General features: G+C 41.7%; 1 protein-coding gene across 4 annotated transcripts in view; it reads left to right on the top strand.

Moving 5' to 3' along the window:
• Positions 1–19,591, top strand: part of ASB9 (ankyrin repeat and SOCS box containing 9) — a 292,385-nt gene that overhangs the window by 4,576 nt on the left and 268,218 nt on the right. For all 4 annotated transcript variants that reach the window (XR_009500371.1, XM_059911875.1, XM_059911873.1 and 1 more), the window contains exons 2-5: positions 3,245–3,324; positions 12,651–12,758; positions 16,607–16,757; positions 18,457–18,591. Coding sequence is in view for 3 of the 4 variants with exons in the window: in XM_059911875.1 (XP_059767858.1) it covers positions 3,245–3,324; positions 12,651–12,758; positions 16,607–16,757; positions 18,457–18,591 (474 nt within the window). In the remaining variant the exon portion in view is untranslated. The remainder of the gene's footprint in view (positions 1–3,244; positions 3,325–12,650; positions 12,759–16,606; positions 16,758–18,456; positions 18,592–19,591) is intronic.

The following is a 19,591-nucleotide window of genomic DNA, read 5'->3' as shown; positions in this document are numbered from 1 at the left end:
GTGGAGAAGGGCATGTGACCTTGAGTTTTCCCTTCATCCATAGCCTCCTTCTATGAGCAGCGTCCATGTTCTGGCAGGAACAGGTCCCCTTTCCTGCCCTCCAGTTGTCAGCAGGAAGGCAGGCAAAGCTGCTTTGGGGTTTAATTGCTCATGTGTTGAGCTTGTAGCTCACTGCCTGCTTGTGATGTGGGCTCTGGAAACCCTGGAGAAACATCTCCTGGATATCTCGTCAATGTTTTCAAGAGCCAAAGAGGGTGTGTGGATTAATCCATGTTGCAAATTATGGCGTTCGCTAAATGAGCTATATATAAAGTTCATGCTCTCAGTGCTAGAAAAATGTCAACCTTTCACAATTTAAAGTCTTTAGATAATCACTCAAGTGTTCAGAGACCAGCTGAGGCTCAAATCTTTGTATAAATTTGAGATGACTTTTGGCTTTAGAAGCACCTAAGGTTTTCTTCTGGCCTGGAGTAGTGGTAAGCTATGATATATTCACCAAATCCTAGTCTGAAAGGGCTTTAAATTAGGAAGGGAAGTCTCATACTGCTGATGGAGTATAAAGTGGTACAGCTGCTTTGGAAAATAGTCTGGCAGTTTCTCAAAAGGCTAAACACTGGGTTACCATGTCATACAGCAATTCCACTCCTAGGTGTCTACCCAAGAGAACTGAAGACATACATCCACTCAAATTGGTACACGCAAATCAGAGCAGCATTATTAATAACAGCCAAGAAGTGGAAACGCCACAAATGTCTATGAACTTTTTGGTCTATCTATACAAATATTTGGCCATAAAAAGGAATGAAATACTGATACATACTACAATGTGGAGGAACCTTGAAACATTACACTCAGTGAAAGAAGCCAGTCACGAAGGACCACATATTGTATGATTCCATTTGTGTGAAAAGTCCAGAATAGGCAAATCCATAGAGATGGAAAGTAGATCAGTGGTTGCCAGGGGTTGGGGGAAGTGGAAATGGGGGGAGTGACAGCTGATGGGCAAGGGGTTTCTTTCTGGGATGATGAAAATGTTCTAAAATTGATTGTGATGATGGATGTACAACTGTGAAATCTACTGAAAACCTTTGAGTTGTACACTTGAAAGAGGTGAATTGTGTAGTCTGTGAATGATAAATCATTAAAGCTGGTAGATAGATGGGTAGCCGCCCACCACGTGTCCCAGGACAATATCCTATGCTTCTCGAAGACATAGACCATCTCTGCTTTGTAAATACTATGTCCTAATGCATGAGTGCAAAAACCTCAGGTAGTCTTTTTTTTTTTTTCTCTCTTGGAGAAGTACATAATTCTTTATTTACTCTAAATAGAAGGAGTCATGTTTCCATGATGAATGTACACAAAGCAAAGCCCATTTTGGTCTACACTCGATAAGATAATTGCATCACTTTTATGAAATCTAAACAGAGTTACAACTTAGGGCCCAAATTACCTGCCTTGCTGTCAGCTCTAATTATCTGAGGTAGCTTTCACAGAGGTTGAGTGTGGCAGCGATATTACTGAGCAGCTGAGCACTTGGCAGGAAAAAATGGCTTAATCATCACACACATGATTTTCAAGACCTTTCTCAACGTTTGGCTCTTCTCACTCAGGATTTCGTGTGGATGGTATTGTGCCTTAGCACCAACAGGGTAGAATCAGTTGTCCTTTTAATTCTGATTTGGAGATCGATCTTCCATAGCTGCTGTTTGGATTGTAGGCTCCAAGCCCTAGAAGCAGCAGTATTTTTCCTGAAAGCACTAGGGCCCTCAGAGAATACTGTGAGGACACTAATTTTCTATTGAGCGTCAGGTTTTGGAGGTTAGGAAAAACCATTTCACCGAAGGTACCTCGAGCATGCTGGTGAGCCCAGAAGGGAAGCCTTGGATGGGCAGCGTGTAGGCAGGCTCATTCAGCTTGCTCTTCTCTATTCAATGCCTCATGAATCCATCTGGAAGGATGGTAATTTGCTCACTGGGACAGATTTTCTGGGACACTGATAGCTCCAGGTGGCAGGCCCACGTCGGCCAACACGTGTTAAGTCCAAAGTGTTCTAGCCTCCTCCTTGATGGGCTGGCATTGGCCAGGCTTTAGAAACTTACCCCGGTTCTCCAGGTCTTCTGGGCTTTTAGGAGATACCAGTTCGTTTACGAGGCATGACTGGTGTCGGACCATCCTGCCTCGTTTGTGTGTAGTGTGTTTACTTGAGCAGGCAGAGCTGGAGCTGCAGCTCAGACCAGCCTCCTCACGTTCTGACTTCCTGCCTTTGTTCTAGAAACCAGACGCAGCTGGAGATGAGAAAAATTCAGGTCTGCACCGCAATCAGTTGGCATCCAGTCAGTTAGAAAGAGAGGAAAGCATTTAACGTGTTGGGATGGGTTTTACGAGCTTCCTTCCTAAGAAAGTGTATTCTTTCCAAATTGTTGGAGAATACATTTGCTAGTTTTTAAATAGCAGTGACTGTGGGGTCTAATCAAGACTCTCTGGTTATTGTTAGGGCAGGATAATAATAGTAGCTAATAGGGGTTGAGCCATAGGTAAGAATATTGTTGTCCTGACTTTACAGAGAAGGAAACTGAAGCTTGGGGTCTGCCCAGGGACCCAGAGCTCAGAAGAAGTCAAGCGGGTCTGAATTCACAGCTTTCTCTTAATCACATTGGCACATTGCCTTTGGGGGTAAATCACGTCCCTGTTACAAGGTCAGACTGAGCTCTGATTTGTGCTTGATATTGGGACAGGAGGTAATCCATAAATATGGTTTTGTTTAGATTTGATTCCAAACCTAATGGCGTATGTAATGACATGATTACTACTATTAGTGTATGGCACTGTTTGCTGAGATGCCAGAGTTTGTATTTCACGCAGGAAACTAGACTGGCAACCACCGCTTAACGCACTAATGCTGGTAATTAGCGAAGCTCTCATTTAACTAAATGGACCGTTTGCCTTTGAAACCAGCGTCTAAATGGAAGTACAGTAATCTGTCATCCCAGTCTACCACTTTGTCCTCAGTTTGGACACTGGCTGTAGTTATTTCTTTAGCTTAGCTAGACATTTCAAATAAACGGTGTTCAAAAAGCATCTATAGAGGGGAGAAGTTCTGAAGTCCTGATGGAGTTTTGGTTGATTGACTCCAATGTCTCCCTCCAGTAAGACCAGTTAGACGCTTATTGATGGGCAAGGATGAGCCTCTGGGTCTAAAGTGCATTAGCAGGATGTAACCTGCTCCGCCCTTTCCATACAGATACTGTGTCTGATTGGTCCCCTGTGCATGAAGCAGCCATTCATGGACGTCTGCTGGCTTTGAGGAACCTCATCAGCCAGGTAAGTAACTTTCTGGGGAAAAAAAAGATGAATATTAAGCACATTCTACGGCTCACCACATCGAGAAAAAGATATCACAGTCTGATATTAAGATATAAATTTCCTCTTTAGCAGAATGAGATGAATCCTGTCCTTCTTTATCTGGAGGCTGGCATAATACTAGAGTTTGGTCCAATTCTACGCACAGAATAGATTCTATACTAAATATCTATTGAATGAATAGCGGGCAAATTAGTGCATTCAAGTTGATGTCACTTTATTCAATAGACTATGTTCTTGAAAATTATCATGTAAAACAGTGGTTTTCAGCTGGGGCAGTTTTGCCCCAAAGGGGACATTTGACAATGTCTGGAGACATTTTTGTTTGTCACAACTGGGAGCAGGAGCAGGGATGGGGTGGGGTGGTGGTGATATTGGCATCTAGTAGCTAGAGACCAAGGAAGTTATTAAACATCTGACACTGCACAGGACGGCTCTCCACATTAAAACATTATCCAGCCCTGAACGTCAGTAGTGCTGAAAGAGGTTGAAAACCCCTCATGTAAAATAAATGCTTGAAAATGTCTTTTAAAATATGACATCGTATAATTTCAAAGACTTGTTCAGTTCTGTTGAATCTCCAGTGGAAATGGCTCTGCCCAGTTTGATATCAGTTTCTCTGCTCCTTGGGTGTCATTTCAAATACACATTAATTTGAGTTTTGATGGTTTGAAGTTATTGGGAACTTAAGCAAAGATGCTTTTAAGAAAGCAGTTTCAATCGCCATTCAAAATTCCAGTAAAGTTTTATTCATAGTGTTCTGTTCTCTGAAGAGGCAATATGGACCTTTTAGGTTAGAAGCTCTTGGCCCTTTTATGGACCCCTTTGATAGTCTGGCAAAGTCTACGGACCCCTTCTCAGACTAATGTTTTAAATGCATAAAACACAATATAGAGGAACTCTATAAACAAATGTGTGACATAGTAATATATGAACTTCTTTATTAATGCATTCAATAAGAAGATTTAGTGGTGATTCTAATTACTACCATACTTTCTAATTAGGATGAATGTATATTTTGAGATATTTTAGATATCTGCAATATTCGTACTGTAATTAAAAATATCTGAGTTTCCTCTCTGTGATAGTCCTATATACTGCTGTTACTACTGTGGTTTGTGGTCTAAATTCACAATCAAAAGACATGATAAATTTCAGGTGGTAGTTCGTGGAAATGTGCTTTGAAAAAATTCCAATTTCACGGACCTATATAGACTAAGAAATCCTCCCATGAGAAAACAGTTTCTAAAGACGATTTTCAGACTACTCTAAGCCACTATCTTAAGCTGTTTTTGGTAGCAGCAGCCTCTTATAAATATAAATACAGATAGTAACATGTAACTCTAGCTAAATGAAGTTAAGCTGCTTCTCAGATAACATGAAACATTTACCTTTTTTTGATAGGGTGAAAAATGATCATTGCAGCTTTTATATATGACTTATTAAATTGGACTGATATTCATTTATGTTTAGTGTTTATGTGTTTACTGAATATCAGCTGGAATCATGTCTTTACCTAAGCTCTTTTGCATTATTTAAGCAAGTTATTTTCTTGGAACCTCAATTTCTGCCTTTATAAAATGAGTGTTCGAATACCTACCTGTATTAGTCAGATCTTGCTGTGTAACAAAACACCCCAAACTCAGTGGCATAGTACAATTAACATTTATTTCTTGCTAATGAGACTTTGGATCAGCTGATCTGGACTGAGCTTGGCTCCAAGCTGTGGGTTGGCTACAGCTCTGCTGCACACGCCTCCCACCCTTATTTCACCAGCAGCTACCTGAGGAATTTTCTCCTCGTGGCAAAAGGCTGAAGCATAGCAGGGCAAGCTCAACCATGAAAGAATACTTCCAGTCTGCTTATGTCACATCTGCTAACACCCCATTGGTCAGAGCAAGTCAGATGACCAAGTCCAAATTCAAGGATCAAGGAAGTATTGATACATTTTGTCAACTATGAGGTCACGGCAAGGGTGTGAATGTATTACACTGCTACAGGAGAGTGAAGAATTGAGACCAAAAATTCAATCTATTATGTTACCTTATATGAGTTTGAGAGAATGAACTAAGGTGACATTGTGTAAATTACCTGCTCCAGTTACTCCTCATAAATGAGGAGTATCTATTTTCTTATTACAATCTACATAGCGCTTCAGGTAATCAAAGCATACTGAAAAACCCTCCTGCTAAACTAAACAAATATGTTTTAGTAAGGGGAGTAAGACCAAACATTCAAATGGCTATAACAAAGAGAAAAGAAAATTGCAAAAAATAATTCTCACTTGGTCCAAGAAGGGAGAAACTGAAACTGTAACTAATTATTCTTTACCGTGACTTCACATTAAAATAATGTGAGATTTAAAAAAAAAAAAAAATACCCAGGCTTCACTGTAGATATTCTGATTTAGCCTAGGGCAGGCTTCATGCATTGGTATTTTTTAAGCTCCTGTAGGACCAGTACGTTCAGGAATTTTTTTTTTAATAAATTTATTTATTTTATTTATTTCTAGCTGTGTTGGGTCTTCACTGCTGTGCACAGGCTTTCTCTAGTTGCGGCGAGCAGGGGCTACTCTTCGTTGAGGCGTGCGGGCTTCTCCTTGCGGTGGCTTCTCTTGTTGCAGAGCATGGGCTCCAGGCATGCAGGCTCAGTAGTTGTGGCTCACGGGCTTAGTTGCTCTGCGGCATGTGGGATCTTCCCAGATCAGGGCTTGAACCCGTGTCCCCTGCAATGGCAGGCAGATTCTTAACCACTGCGCCACCAGGGAAGCCGAGGAATTTTTTTAAAAAGGCCATTTTGACAGTGGAGAAAGAGAAGGGCATTTGACATGAAAGAGAAATAGTATGTGGAAAGGAACAAAAAGACTGATAGGTTGGATTTCATTAAAGTTAAGGACTTGTTCATCAAAGGTAGTATTTTTGAAAGCAATAAGTCAAGCCACACATGAGAAAATATTTGTGCTATATATATATCTGACAAAGAACTCATATTCCTAGCCTAAAATCAATACAAAAAAGATTGGCAACCTAACAGAAAAATCAGCAAGAGACTTGGACTGGCACTTCAAAAAAGGGGATATTCAGATGTTCAATGAATATATCAAACTGTGCTAATAGTAACTGGAGTAATTTAAATTATGATTAAGAAATTATATTACCGGTTCCTCCCATGAGAAAGACTAAATTTGGAAAGACAGAAAACACCAAGTGTCAGCAAGAGTGTGGAGCAACTGGAGCTCTCATACATTGCTGGTGGGAGTATAAATTTGTATAAACCACTTTGGGAAATTGTTAAGGAATATCTACTAAAGCTAAAAATACTCTACGCTACAACCCCACAGTTTCATTTCTAGGTTTATATGCAACAGATATGTATACGCGTGTTCATCAAAAGACACGTACAGGTATATTCATAGCAGCCTTATTCATAACAGCAAAAAAAAAAAATCCTTGAAAACAACCTAAGCGTCCATCAAAAGTAAGATGGATACATATATTTTGGTATATTACTCAGTGGAACCCTATACAGCAATGAAAATGGATGAATGGATGAATCTGAAAAACAGGTAAGTGAAAGTAGCTGAGCAAACACAAAAATACATACTTCATGGTTCAATTAATATAACGTTCAAAACCAAGGAAAACTGTTCTATGATGTTAGAAGTCAGTATTCTGGATGCCTTTGCCAATGAGAGGTGGGTAGTAATTTGGGTAGGACATACATAGGTTTCTGGTAATTTTTTTTTCTTTCTCCCTTTACCTGTACAATGGTTACGCAGATAGATTTTCTTTGTGATAATTCACTGAGGTTTACATTAAGGATTTATGAACCTTTCTTTATATCTGTTGCACTTCAATAGTTAATATATTTTTTAAAAAGCAATGACAATTTGTTAGGCCAGCAGGAAGCAATTAAGGCATCCTTTGGGCATTTTGTGACCTTAATTTGGTGCACATTAGGATCCCCTTGGGCTGGCATTGGGTAGGGGTTCCTAAAAATGCTGATGCCTGAATTCAACTACCTTTTTTTTTTTTTTTAATGAATCTCAAAGACATTCTTCATTCTAAGTGAAGCAAGCCAGACTCAAATTTTATATACTATATGATGCCATTTGCATGTCATTCTGGAAGAGACAAAAATATAAGAACTTACTAAAATCAAGACCAGGTGATAATGAAGATAAGATAGATGAATGAAACAGAATAGAGAGGCCAGAAAAAAAACCACATATGGCCAAGGTCACAAATATTTTCTTCTAAAAGTTTTCTAATTTTACATTTTCCATTTATGTCTATAATCCATTTTGTTAAATTTTGTACAAGGTGTGAGGTGTTGGTCAAGATTCATGTTTTTGTTGTATATTGATGTCCCTTTGTTCTGGCACCGTTGCTAAAAAGTCTAACCTTTTTCTATTTAATTGCCTTTGCATCTCCGTCAACTACCTTTGATTGTTCTGCAGTTGCTCTGAGATGCAGCCTGGGTATCCGGCCTTTTTTTTTTTTTAAAGCTCCCCTGGAGATTTGAATGCACAACTCTATAAGCCTTCGGGGTAAAGTCCCACTGCATGCAGGGGATAAGGACTGGCTTTTCTGTTTCTTGAATAAAACTTTTTATGCTGCTCCCTGCGATCTTTAAAGAGCTAAGCCACTATCAGGGTGTGGATACTAGGAAAGATCCTGAGCCTTCTGAAACATCAGACCTTTAGGATGTGGCAGCTCATTGAAGGCTAAGTAATAAAGAATAAAAAGAAATCTCAGCTAATAACTGCCTAGAAGTTACCGAGTGCTAAGCATTTTGCATACATCATTTTTTAGTCTTCATAACAATCTGTAGGGTAGGTGAAATTGTCCCCATTTTACAGATGGAAATTGAGGCTTCAAGAGGGAAGTAGCTGGCCCAAGGTCACACTGCTTGTTAGGTGATGGTGCCAGCATTTGAACTCGGGAATCACTCTGCTATCCTCTCTCTGAGGTCTCAATCCTAGGTATGAAACGAAGATAGTGGTGCCATTCAGAGAATCAGGTCCGGTAAGACAAGGAGCTCCTTTCAGGGGAGCTTGGTTGGCAAAGGCTGAATTTATGTCGTGAGCTGAGTCTCTGGGTGGTTATGTCTTAGCAGGGAATTAGAAACATGTACTGGGGATGGAGATTTAGATTTTTTATTTTTTAAAATAAATTTGTTTATTTATTTATTTATTTATGGCTGCATTGGGTCTTTGTTGCAGTGCACAGGCTTCTCATTGTGGTGGCTTCTCTTGTTGCAGAGTGTGGGCTCTAGGTGCACGGGCTTCAGTAGTTGTGGCACACAGGATTAGTTGCTCCGTGGCATGTGGGATCTTCCCAGACCAGGACTCAAACCCGTGTCCCCTGCATTGGCAGGCGGATTCTTAACCACTGTGCCACCAGGGAAGTCCCGAGATTTAAATTTGAAAGCCATATATAATATATAAAGAGTACTGAGAGAAAAAGAAAAGGATTTGAGAGCAAATCCTGGAGGAAATGCCTGCATTAGGAGATGTAAGGATGAAAAGGACAGAGTTAGTGAAAGAGACAGAAAAAAAGGCAGTCAGAGGTCGGAAATAATTCCAGGTAGAACTCTGTTTTAGAAGCCAGGGGAGAGGTTTCACGAGGTCAGGATGAACATGTGGCAAATTTAGAGGTGGAAGGAGGTGGGGGACAGAGCAGTGCAAACTGGTTTCCGGAAGTCACTGGTGGTCTTTAAAAGCAGTGTCAGCAGGATTGTGTTGGTAGAAAATGAGAGAAGGGGTAAAAGTAGAGAAAATGGGGATAGACTATTTTCAAAAAAAAAAAAAAAAAAGGAGGGGGCAGCAAAGGGAAGAAGCACATGGATGGATGCTTGGCGGAGGGTCAGGACTTAGGGATGGGGAGACTTTGAAAGCAAAAAGAAAGTGTATCTCAAGAGAGCAGGGGACGCATGTGAGAAGGTGGATGAAGGAATGTCACGGGCGTGGCGGGAGCTGGGGGGGCCCGGGTGCAGTCACGGGGCTATTGGAGTACGCTCATATATTTCTTTCTCAAAGAAAGGAGCAATGGGAGAAAAGAAGACTGGAGGAATGCAGAGAGATTTTAGGGGCGGGGAGAAAGGGAATGTAAGAAGTTCTCACATCAAATGGCTTTGACCTCCTTGGTTAAGTAGGAAGGAAGTGATGTGTTCTGATGAACGTGAGTACGATAGGTGTTCATGATCTTCTTTTCTGCTGAGTGTAGAGAAGGAAGTGATAACTGTGGGCAGGACAAAGGATAAAGTCTCAGCTTCTTGTAGTCAGTTGGTTCAGCCTGGGTAGGCATATGATTTGGGGCTGGGACAGAAAGTTGCCAGGTACTAAGCACTGTGTCACCCATGGGTGCCCTGATATTGTACAACCCCAAGGACCCATCAGAAAGAGCTTGTGACTATAGGCTGAGATTAGGGGACAGACAATTGATGATAGAACAATTAAAGATAAGCTATTCATTTTTTTAACAGAGAACCCACTGTAGACTGGACCCACTCTGAAGTAATGGGTTAAAATTTACCTTATAATAGTATATGATTCAGCCTTGTCAATAATTCAAACAAATTGCCACAGTTCATTTAAAGTCAAACTTGTACCTGTAAATACAGTCCTCAGTTTGCAAAGGGTAACCTAATTTAAAGGAACTTCGTTGTAATGTGAATATGTAATGAGTGGTGAACACTTTTGTACTGTGAATAATTCCTTTTTTACATTTTCATCTACCTGGATTTATGTATAAGCACCTAAATGATGATTTAGAAATGGCAGTGGTGACTGCAGTTAACAGAACACAGTAAAGAATTCCTTTAAAGGACAGTCTTCTTTCATCTCAGGATCTGTCGCACAGAGAAAAATGCAGTTAACATTTTGCTGTGAATTTCTTGTGTACTCTAGTAGTGTGTGGGGAAGAGATTGGACAAATATAGAACATTGAGAGTGGGGAAAAAAAGGATTTGAGAACAGATCTTTGAGGGGATGCCTCTAATCAAATAATAATGACAATAATAAAACAGCAGATGCCACACTGTGAAGTCCATGGGCAGTGCTTGTGAAGGGAATAAATGCTATAACTCAAATTCTTCTCGAGTCAGAGGGTCAGTAAGCGTTTATTGAATACAGATGGAATTTGAGGTTATGAAGGAAGGGAAGATACAGTCCTATTCCTCCCTGCGCACAGCAGAGCAGGGATGACAAAGTATAAAGGATATTGGAATTTCTCACTTTTAAGCAGGTGATTTTGAGTCTCCCAGAACCCCTTTGCAGACCCACCTAAAAAGGCTCTGGGTTTGAGATCCTGTAGACTCAGGTGTATGTCCAGGTGTATATCAAAACGCATGAGCTTGCCAGTCAGAGGGTAAAAGTCCAAAGGACAGCATGACTAGGGGGTTGACTCGTAAATGCCCACAGAAGTAGAAGAATGTATGTTAGGAATGATGGTGAGTGAAGTAATCTATTGGAATGATTTTAGGCAAATTTAAACTATTCTGGGAAGAAAAGGTATAATATATTACCAAGATGTTAATTAAACTATCCATGCTCTTAATTGACATGCCCTAAGGAAAAGAACTTTTATTGTACCTGATTTCTTCCTGTTAGGGATAGATAATATATTCCAAGATCGGCAGGGGGGCGCGGTCTGTGGAGCCTCTCCTGGAGTTCTTTGATGTTTTGCTTGGATTGGGCTCACGATCTATCTCCTGGAGAGCACATATTCCCAGAGGATGAAGAATCCCAGGGCCTTTCAGACACTTTCTTGCTTCTTCAGCCCTAGAGTACTAGAGTGAGAATGTAATTGCCCCTCAGCCTCGGGACTTTCTGCCTCTCTCTCTGTGGAGGTTCACCTAATGTTTTGGCCTGTATTAGTCCAGGGCTATTGGAGTGCACTCATATATACCTGTACGTATATAAGAAATACGTATACGTATTTCTTATATATACCTGTACGTATATAAGAAATCCCGGACTTAGCGGCTTAATGTAACAGACGTGTATTAGTTCCCAGTGTCTATGGGTCAGGAATCTAGACACAGTTTAGCTGGGTCAGGGACTCTTATGAATCTGCAGTCATAAGAGTGTGGACCAGAGCTTCAGGCATCTTGAGGCTTGACTAAGGATGGACCCCAGTCCAAACTCTCTTACATGGCTGTTGGCAAGATTCAGTTCCTTCTGGGTTTTTTGACTAAAAGCCTCAATTCCTGGCTGGCTGTTGCCTGGAGACTGCCCTAAGTTCCTTGTCATGGCCCTCATCAAAACAATGAGCCAATAAGTGAGAGGACAGGAGAGAGTGAGAGCAAGTTGAAAGTCAGTCTTGAGTGTGTACACCTAAGAGTCACATGGCTAGGTCATAGGTATGTGTGTCATCAACTCTAATAGATGCTGTCAAACTGTTATCCTGAGTGGTTGTATTATATTACACTCCCGCCAGCAGTATGACGGTTCCTTTTTTTGTTTGTTTTTTTACATCATTGTCAACACCTTGGTGTACTGTCAGATTTTGAGCCAGGTTAACTTTTTTTTTTTAAGTTGTTGGGTTTTTATTTTTATTTTATTTTTTAATTGAAGTATAGTTGATTTACAGCATTGTATTAATTTCTGCTATACAGCAAAGTGATTCCGTTACACATATATATACATTCTTTTTTATGTTCTTTTCCATTATGGTTTATCACAGGATATTGAATATAGTTCCCTGTGCTCTACAGTAGGACCTTGTTGTTTATCCATCCTATGTATAATAGTTTGCATCTGCTAACCCCAAACTCCCAATCCATCCCTTCCTCAGTCCCCTCCCCCTTGGCAGCCACAAGTCTGTTCTCTATGTCTGTGAGTCTGTTTCTGTTTCGTAGATAAGTCCATTTGTATCATATTTTATATTCCATATATAAGCGGTATCATATGGTATTTGTGACTTTCTGTCTGTCTTACTTTGCTTAGTATGCTAATCTCTAGGTCCATCCATGTTGCTGCAAATGGCATTATTTCATTCTTTTTTATGAGCCAGATGAACTTTTTTTGTAAATTTTTTAATTGATGTATAATTGATTTATAATGTTGTGTTTGTTAATTTCTGCTGTACAGCAAAGTGATACAGTTATATATATATTAATATATATATACATTCGTTTTTTAATACTGTTTTCCATTATGGTTTATCATAGGTGAGCCAGGTTAACTTTTAAAAGAATTGTCTTGTACTGAATTCATGACTGAAACCCAACCCTACAGAACTGTTGCTTTGCGTCCCTTACTCTGCCCATTTCCCCTCCTCCAGGGGTGGCTTGTGAACCTCGTCACGGCAGATCGTGTGTCCCCGCTCCATGAAGCCTGTCTCGGAGGTCATCCCTCCTGCGCAAACATTTTATTAAAGCATGGAGCTCAGGTAAGTGCAGCTCAAATCACACCTTAGACACCATGACTGAAAAATGACGATTTCTATCCCTTCTGAATACTTTCCAGCGTTTTTGATTAGCCTGATTTGAAATATGAAGGTTTTTTTTTTTTCAAAAGTATTATGTCCATCAAGCTTATTTACTTTAGTGGTAGATGAAATACTGCATTTTTAGCTAGAAAGTCATGGTCTGAGCCTATATCATTTTCTTTGACTGTCACTATTAATAAATAGCTGTTAGATTTCTGCCTTCATTCCTGTGGCTGGAAGGTAGTGACATATTGTAGAAAACACATAACATTTGGCTCCATAAGACCTGAATAATGGTCCCAGACCATCTCTACCATTTACTAACATTGGAAACTTGGACAAGTTACTTAGCCTGTAAGCTTTAGAGTCTATACATGAGAGGAAAAAAAAAAAAAACAGGGAAAATACCAAAAAAAATTATGTAGCGTATTTTGTGGTATTGTGAGGATTGAGAGGGATAAGGCGTGTGATTATTATTTGGAGAATGGGAATCGGGATGACATAATGAGATTCTAGAGAAGGAAGATACGAAATCATTGAATTTGAAAGTAGGGACCAGTGGATCTTCTATTAACTTAAGTACCCTCTTGCTCAGAAGTGATGGGAAAATCTGATCAGGAAATTCTGTACGGGTTTCTCATCTTTTCTCAACCAGTCTGTACTGAGCATTTATTATGTGCCTAACTCTAGATAAAGGTTTTCAGGAACTTCTAAACTAAATGAGGAGACGACCAGATAAACAGGTAAATGGCGGCATGTAACACTAACTGCTTCGAAAGATAAACCCTGAAATCTCAGTAGCCTCATATAATAAAAGTTTATTCCTTGTTCAACGCAGACTCCAGTGTGGGTGTTCCCAGTTGGGTGGCTATTTTCCAAGGGTGATTCAAGGACGCAGGCTCCTTTCATCCTGTTGCTCCGCTGTCTTCAACAAGTGGCTCCCATGTGCTCCGTTCCAGGTGGCTAGAAGGGAAAAGACACGGAGGACTGTGAATGGAAGCTTCTTAAGGGCCAGTCTTGGCAGTGACATATGTCACTTTTGCTCATATCCCATTGGCCAGAATGCAGGCCATGTGTAACTGCCAGGGAGGCGGGCAAGTGTAGTATGCCTCTGCGCCCAAGAGAGAGGAAATGAGTTTGTTTAATGCATAGTATCTCAGCCACAGCAGGCAATTACAATACGCTGTTTTTATCTGTTAGTTTCTTCTGTGTAACAAACCACCCTGACTTAATGACTTAAGACAGCAGCCATTTATCTCACAGTTCCTTGTGCTGTCTGGACAGCTCTTCTGGTCTGGCTGCTTCAGCTAACCTCAGCTGGGCTTACTGAGGCGTGTGAGGTTAGCTGATAGATGGGCTGGGGCAGGCTACTTCATGATGACCTTGGCTGGGATGGCTGGGAGGTCTGGGGAGACAGAAAATCTCTACGTGGTCTCTCATCCTTTAGCAGGCGGCCCAGGCCTGTTCACATGGTAGCAGGGATTCCAAGAGCAGCAAAAGAGGGCAAGCTCTCTGCTTGCATCACACTTGTTAACTGTCCCATTGACCAAAGCAATTCATGTGGGCAAGCCCAGATTCAAGGATTGAAAAGATAGTCTCCATCTTGGGATGGGAGGAGTTACTAAGCCACTCTGCAAAGGGATATGCATCCTGGGCAGAGAATCTGTGGCCATATTTTGCAAACTACTACAATGTAATAAGTATTAATAGTAAGGGGATTGTTGGGAACACATAGAAGTGTTCCTAACCCATTTATTTCTGATGGAGAGAGGGAGTCAAAAGATGCTTCCTACAGGAAATGATGTTACAGTTGAAACCTAAAGGACCTGTTGGAGTTAGTCAGCTCAACGGTGGGTTGGGGGAAATGATGGACTTCCCACCCACTGGGAACAACAAACGCAAAGGCCTAGAAGTGAAAGTGGGGACTTCAAATCGTTCCTTCAAATCATTCTTTAGAGACTTCCCTGGTGACACAGTGGTTAAGAATCCGCCTGCCAATGCAGGGGACACGGGTTTGAGCCCTGGTCCAGGAAGATCCCACATGCCGCGGAGCAACTAGGCCCGTGCGCACAGCTACTGAGCCTGCGCTCTAGAGCCTGTGAGCCACAACTACTGAGCCTGTGTGCCACAACTACTGAGCCCACGCGCCTAGAGCCCGTGCTCCGCAACAAGAGAAGCACTGTAATGAGAAACCTGCACACCGCAAGGAAGAGTAGCCCCCGCTCACTGCAACTAGAGAAAGCCCACGTGCAGCAACGAAGACCCAACACAGCCAAAAATAAATAAATTTTTAAAAAATTGAAAAAAATAATTTCTTATAGCAGCAGAGTAGAGCAGGTGAGAGGGGTCAGAACACAAACAAGCTTGCCGACCATGCCAAGAAAATGGGCTTTGTCCTGAGAGCAGCCGAGAGCCATAGATGAGTGCATCATGAGGTTTATATTTTGGTTAAGAAAACTTACCCCAAACTTGGAAACAGGGCCAGGACTAAGCAGAGGTGAGAAAGGAGCCTAGGGTGCAAACTCTAAAGAGCTGCTCACTCTCAGGGTCGTTCAGCACTTTTGTAACCCTGGGAGCGAGTGTCTCCTTAAAGTTTGCACCCTGGACATCTTTCATGCGTCACTAGTCCTGACCTGGCGTGGAAATAGGGCATGAGAATGACGTCCCTGTCTTCACAGTATCATCGTTTAACAGGTTTACCAAAGAATTCCTTGATAGAGGAAAATGCATCTGCGTTTGGCTTTGCTCTTTGCCATTCAATTATAGCCCAAACACTGTGAAGTTAGATGTTAACTTGTAAGTTTCAGTCTGATTTCCAGTGTTAGAAAAGATAGCCCCAACGATTATAGTTTTATGGCCCTATAGGATATTAACCAGTTTTGTATCTATTAGCAAATTTATTTCAGCATTGCATTGACTGACTATATAAATTCTCCTTTTAGCCATCCTTGCCATTTTACTGGTTCCCTCATTAATGAATGAGCTGAATAAAATCTTTGGCTTGTGTTCACTCTATATTTGGATGAAAGTGATGTTTTTAAATTTATTTATTAATTTAATTTTGGCTGTGTTGGGTCTTCGTTGCTGTGCATGGGCTTTCTCTAGCTGTGGCGAGCGGGGGCTACTCTTCGTTGTGGTGCGTGGGCTTCTCATTGCGGTGGCTCTTGTTGCGGAGCACAGGCTCTAGGTGCACGGGCTTCAGTAGTTGTGGCACATGGGCTCAATAGTTGTGGCTCACGGGCTCAGTGGTTGTGGCTTGCGGGCTCTAGAGCGCAGGCTCAGTAGCTGTGGCGCATGGGCTTAGTTGCTCTGCAGCATGTGGGATCTTCCCGGACCAGGGCTCGAACCCGTGTCCCCTGCATTGGCAGGTGGACCCCCAACCACTGTCACCAGGGAAGTCCCGAAAGTGATATTTTTAAATTAAAAAAAAATAATACATTAACAATTTTAAAAGGTTACTCTAACTTCTGTGGGGAAATTGGATTGGTGTGGGATGGGTCTAGGATGGCATGTTTAAAATAAGGTGATTAGTGGGAATTTCCTGGCCGTCCAGTGGTTAGGACTGCGCACTCCCACTGCAGGGGGCATGGGTTCAGTCCCTGGTCTGGGAACGTTCTTGGTGCATTCCATTCCATACCTCATCCGGTTTTTCACAACAACTTTGGGGAATTTGTTATTTTTTGTCCCCATTTTGTAACTGTGGAATTTAATGCTCAGACAAGTGAAATAATAGCTTGAAAATGGTGGAGCTTAGGTCTGAATCCAGGATACCCCGCTGCCCGCCTTCATGCTGGAGCTTTTCTTTCTAGGTGAATGGTGTTACTACAGACTGGCATACTCCCCTGTTTAATGCTTGTGTCAGCGGCAGCCTGGACTGTGTGAATTTGCTTCTGCAGCACGGAGCTAGTCCCCACCCTGAGAGTGATCTGGCGTCCCCCATGCACGAAGCTGCTAAGAGAGGTAAATCTGTTGAGAATTTAAGTTTTCCACCCACTCCTTCAAGGGACATCTTATTGTTGAAGGGAGGAGGGAAAAGGAGGTATACGGAGCAGTTGTTCTCAGTGTGTGGATCCTGGGACCAGAAGCGTCAGCCTGACCTGGCATGCAAATGCAGATTCTTGGGCCCCATTCCAGACCCGGTGAATCAGTAACTTTGGGGGTGGGGTCCAGCCATCTGTGCTTTGTTTAACAAGCCCTCCAGGTGATTTCTGATGCACAGTAAGTTTGAGAAGCACCCTTTTAGAACATTTGGAATGTTGCTTACTGCTGTGTTTCCGGAACAGGGCCTGGCATATAGTAGACTATCCATCAGAATTTGTGGAATGTGTTGTTGAACCCATGACCCCATAAAGTCAAGTTATTTTATAAAACAAATTATAGTCTTCTGTTTTAAGGCCTTAAAGAATATTGTCTCAGGGCCACCTAAGTTTGCTAAGTGAAACAAACTTTCAATTTTTGGAAATATAAGATGTTATATACAGTTTGGGGTAAGTCTCCCCATCCCCAGCTTTGTTGAGGTATAGTTGACAAATAAGATTGTATATATTTAAGGTGTACAGTGTGATAATTTGATACACGTATACATTGTGAAAGGATAACCATAATCAAGTTAATTAACACATCCATTGCCTCATATAGTTACCTTTTTTTGTGGTGAGAACATTTAAGATCTACTCCCTTAGCAAATTTAAAGTACAGTATATACAGTATATATATTATTAACTGTAGTCACCATGCTGTACATTAGATCCCCAGAACTTATTCATCTGGGATAATTCTTTTCATAAAGTCACAGTTTTCCTGCTATTCTTAACTCTGAGACAAAAACTAAAATTGTAAGTTTTACTTTTCTCTGATATTTCTCCTCCTCCTCAACGTCATGATGACCGTACCTTGCCCCGAGGGCTATTTCCGCAGTGGCTTCACAAAATGGCTTCCTATCATCTTTACAGCAGCCCCATTTGACTAGATCCACCCATATTATAATTATCTCCCAAAGCACTGGCATTTCTTCACGAGGAGACATGTTAACTCATTGTATTCACTGGACACATAGAACTAAAATGGTATAACAAGATAAATGCAAAGGAGCTATGTTTCAAGTATGATGTCCTAGACCAAGGAAGAGTGATTCTGCTTTCACCAAACCTAGTTGGCCACACTGGGCCTCACTCACGTTGGATTTGGCACCTTTTTCTAAGCCTCACCTGTGCCCACCGTGGCCTGTTTGTCCTAGGGCCTGCCCTTGGTGAGGTTGTAACTTTCCTTCCCTGTTCCACGGTCCCCTCTGTGCCCTTTCTTCTCCAGGTCCACCTTTAGTCCCTGTTGTTCCATACCTCTTCTCAGCTCTCACTTTGATTTCTGTAATCAGGCTGATTACAAAGCCACCAACAATTGAAAAAGGTGGGTGGCTGTTTGTTGCTTACCGTGGCTGGTAAACTCAAGTGGAGTTCCACCCGGAGCTACAGATGCCATCTTATAGTCAACCCATTAACTGGTGACAGTGTTGAAGATCATTCCCTATTCTAAATAGAGGAAGTAGCTTTTGGTCGCTGGATAAGTTGTTGGAAAATTTACACACACAAAAAATGGGCGAGGTGGTGTTTCCCTAGCTACGAGAATTTGTGCTGTAACTGTTTTCTCCCACTTTGGGCTGCAGGCCACGTGGAGTGCATTGAGTCTCTTGTGGCTCATGGGGGCGACGTTGACCGTAACATCAGCCACCTGGGCACACCGTTATATTTGGCTTGTGAAAACCTGCAGGTGGCCTGTGCCAAGAAGCTTCTGGAATCAGGTAAAACCAAAAGCAAAACATAACAAGGAAAGTAAATGAAAAGTAAATTAAAGGTATTTGAAAGCTCTTTCTATTGTAGCAGAGGAAAGAGCGCGGGCAATGGAGTCGGACAAGATCAGAGTTCATATTGACTGTGTTTCCGTGGGGAATTGGTTTAAACTGTTTCAACTTTAGTTCTCTCAGTTGTAATGAGAATAGTGATAATAATGATAATGATGATGACATCTCCCAGGATGGTCCTCAATGATTAGTAGTTTCTCCTCCCTCCCTCTGGCCATTGATATTATTAGGCCCTGAGTAACTTGCACAGCTGCTGGATTGGGGCTGAATCTTCAGATCTGGGGCCGCCTTCACCAGTTCTCTTTGATTTGGAAATAGAACTTGCCCCATTTTTAGTCCATTGTAAATATTATATTTTTGAAAAGTCGTAGGTCGCATCATTCTTTTTCACCTTCCTGCTCTTATCCAGCCCCTTCTTCAACACTTGGGATACCACTTCATCACCTCTTTAATTATCTGAGTCCTGGTTATTCTTTAGAAATCCAGTAATCTTGCCCTCCGCTGGATACTCTTACGGTTCTCATTGCCTTCTACTCACTTGGCAGCCATTACCATGAATTAGGAGATTGGTTTTCTCTCTCCTTCTCTCCCTCTCTTTCTTCTATTACCCTAGGTGGATTTTAAGCTCCTAGTCAGGAAAGGGCCATGTTTGGCATCCCTCACAAAGCTAAGACCAACACAAGAACAATTCAATTAACATTTGTTGACTGGCCATAGATTCCCATTTTACTAGAGGGGCAGCAGCTCAGGCAAAGTCATATGTCCCCACACATTGCAGTGGGAGCCAGCATCTGGACTGGGGTAGGGATTTGTTGAGAGTGTGAGGATGGAATTGGGTGGGGATGGTCCTCAAATTCTACCTTATCCCCGAAGAGGAGGGCTTTGCCACCTTCCCTGTGATCTTGGGATTGGCCACCCCAATCTAGGCAATGCTGCCATA

This window comes from Balaenoptera ricei, chromosome X (genome assembly GCF_028023285.1).
Source record: "Balaenoptera ricei isolate mBalRic1 chromosome X, mBalRic1.hap2, whole genome shotgun sequence".
In the NCBI taxonomy this organism is placed as follows: domain Eukaryota; kingdom Metazoa; phylum Chordata; class Mammalia; order Artiodactyla; family Balaenopteridae; genus Balaenoptera; species Balaenoptera ricei.
The sequence above is the reverse complement of the archived record's forward strand: the minus strand, read 5'-3'. Positions and strand labels throughout refer to the sequence as shown.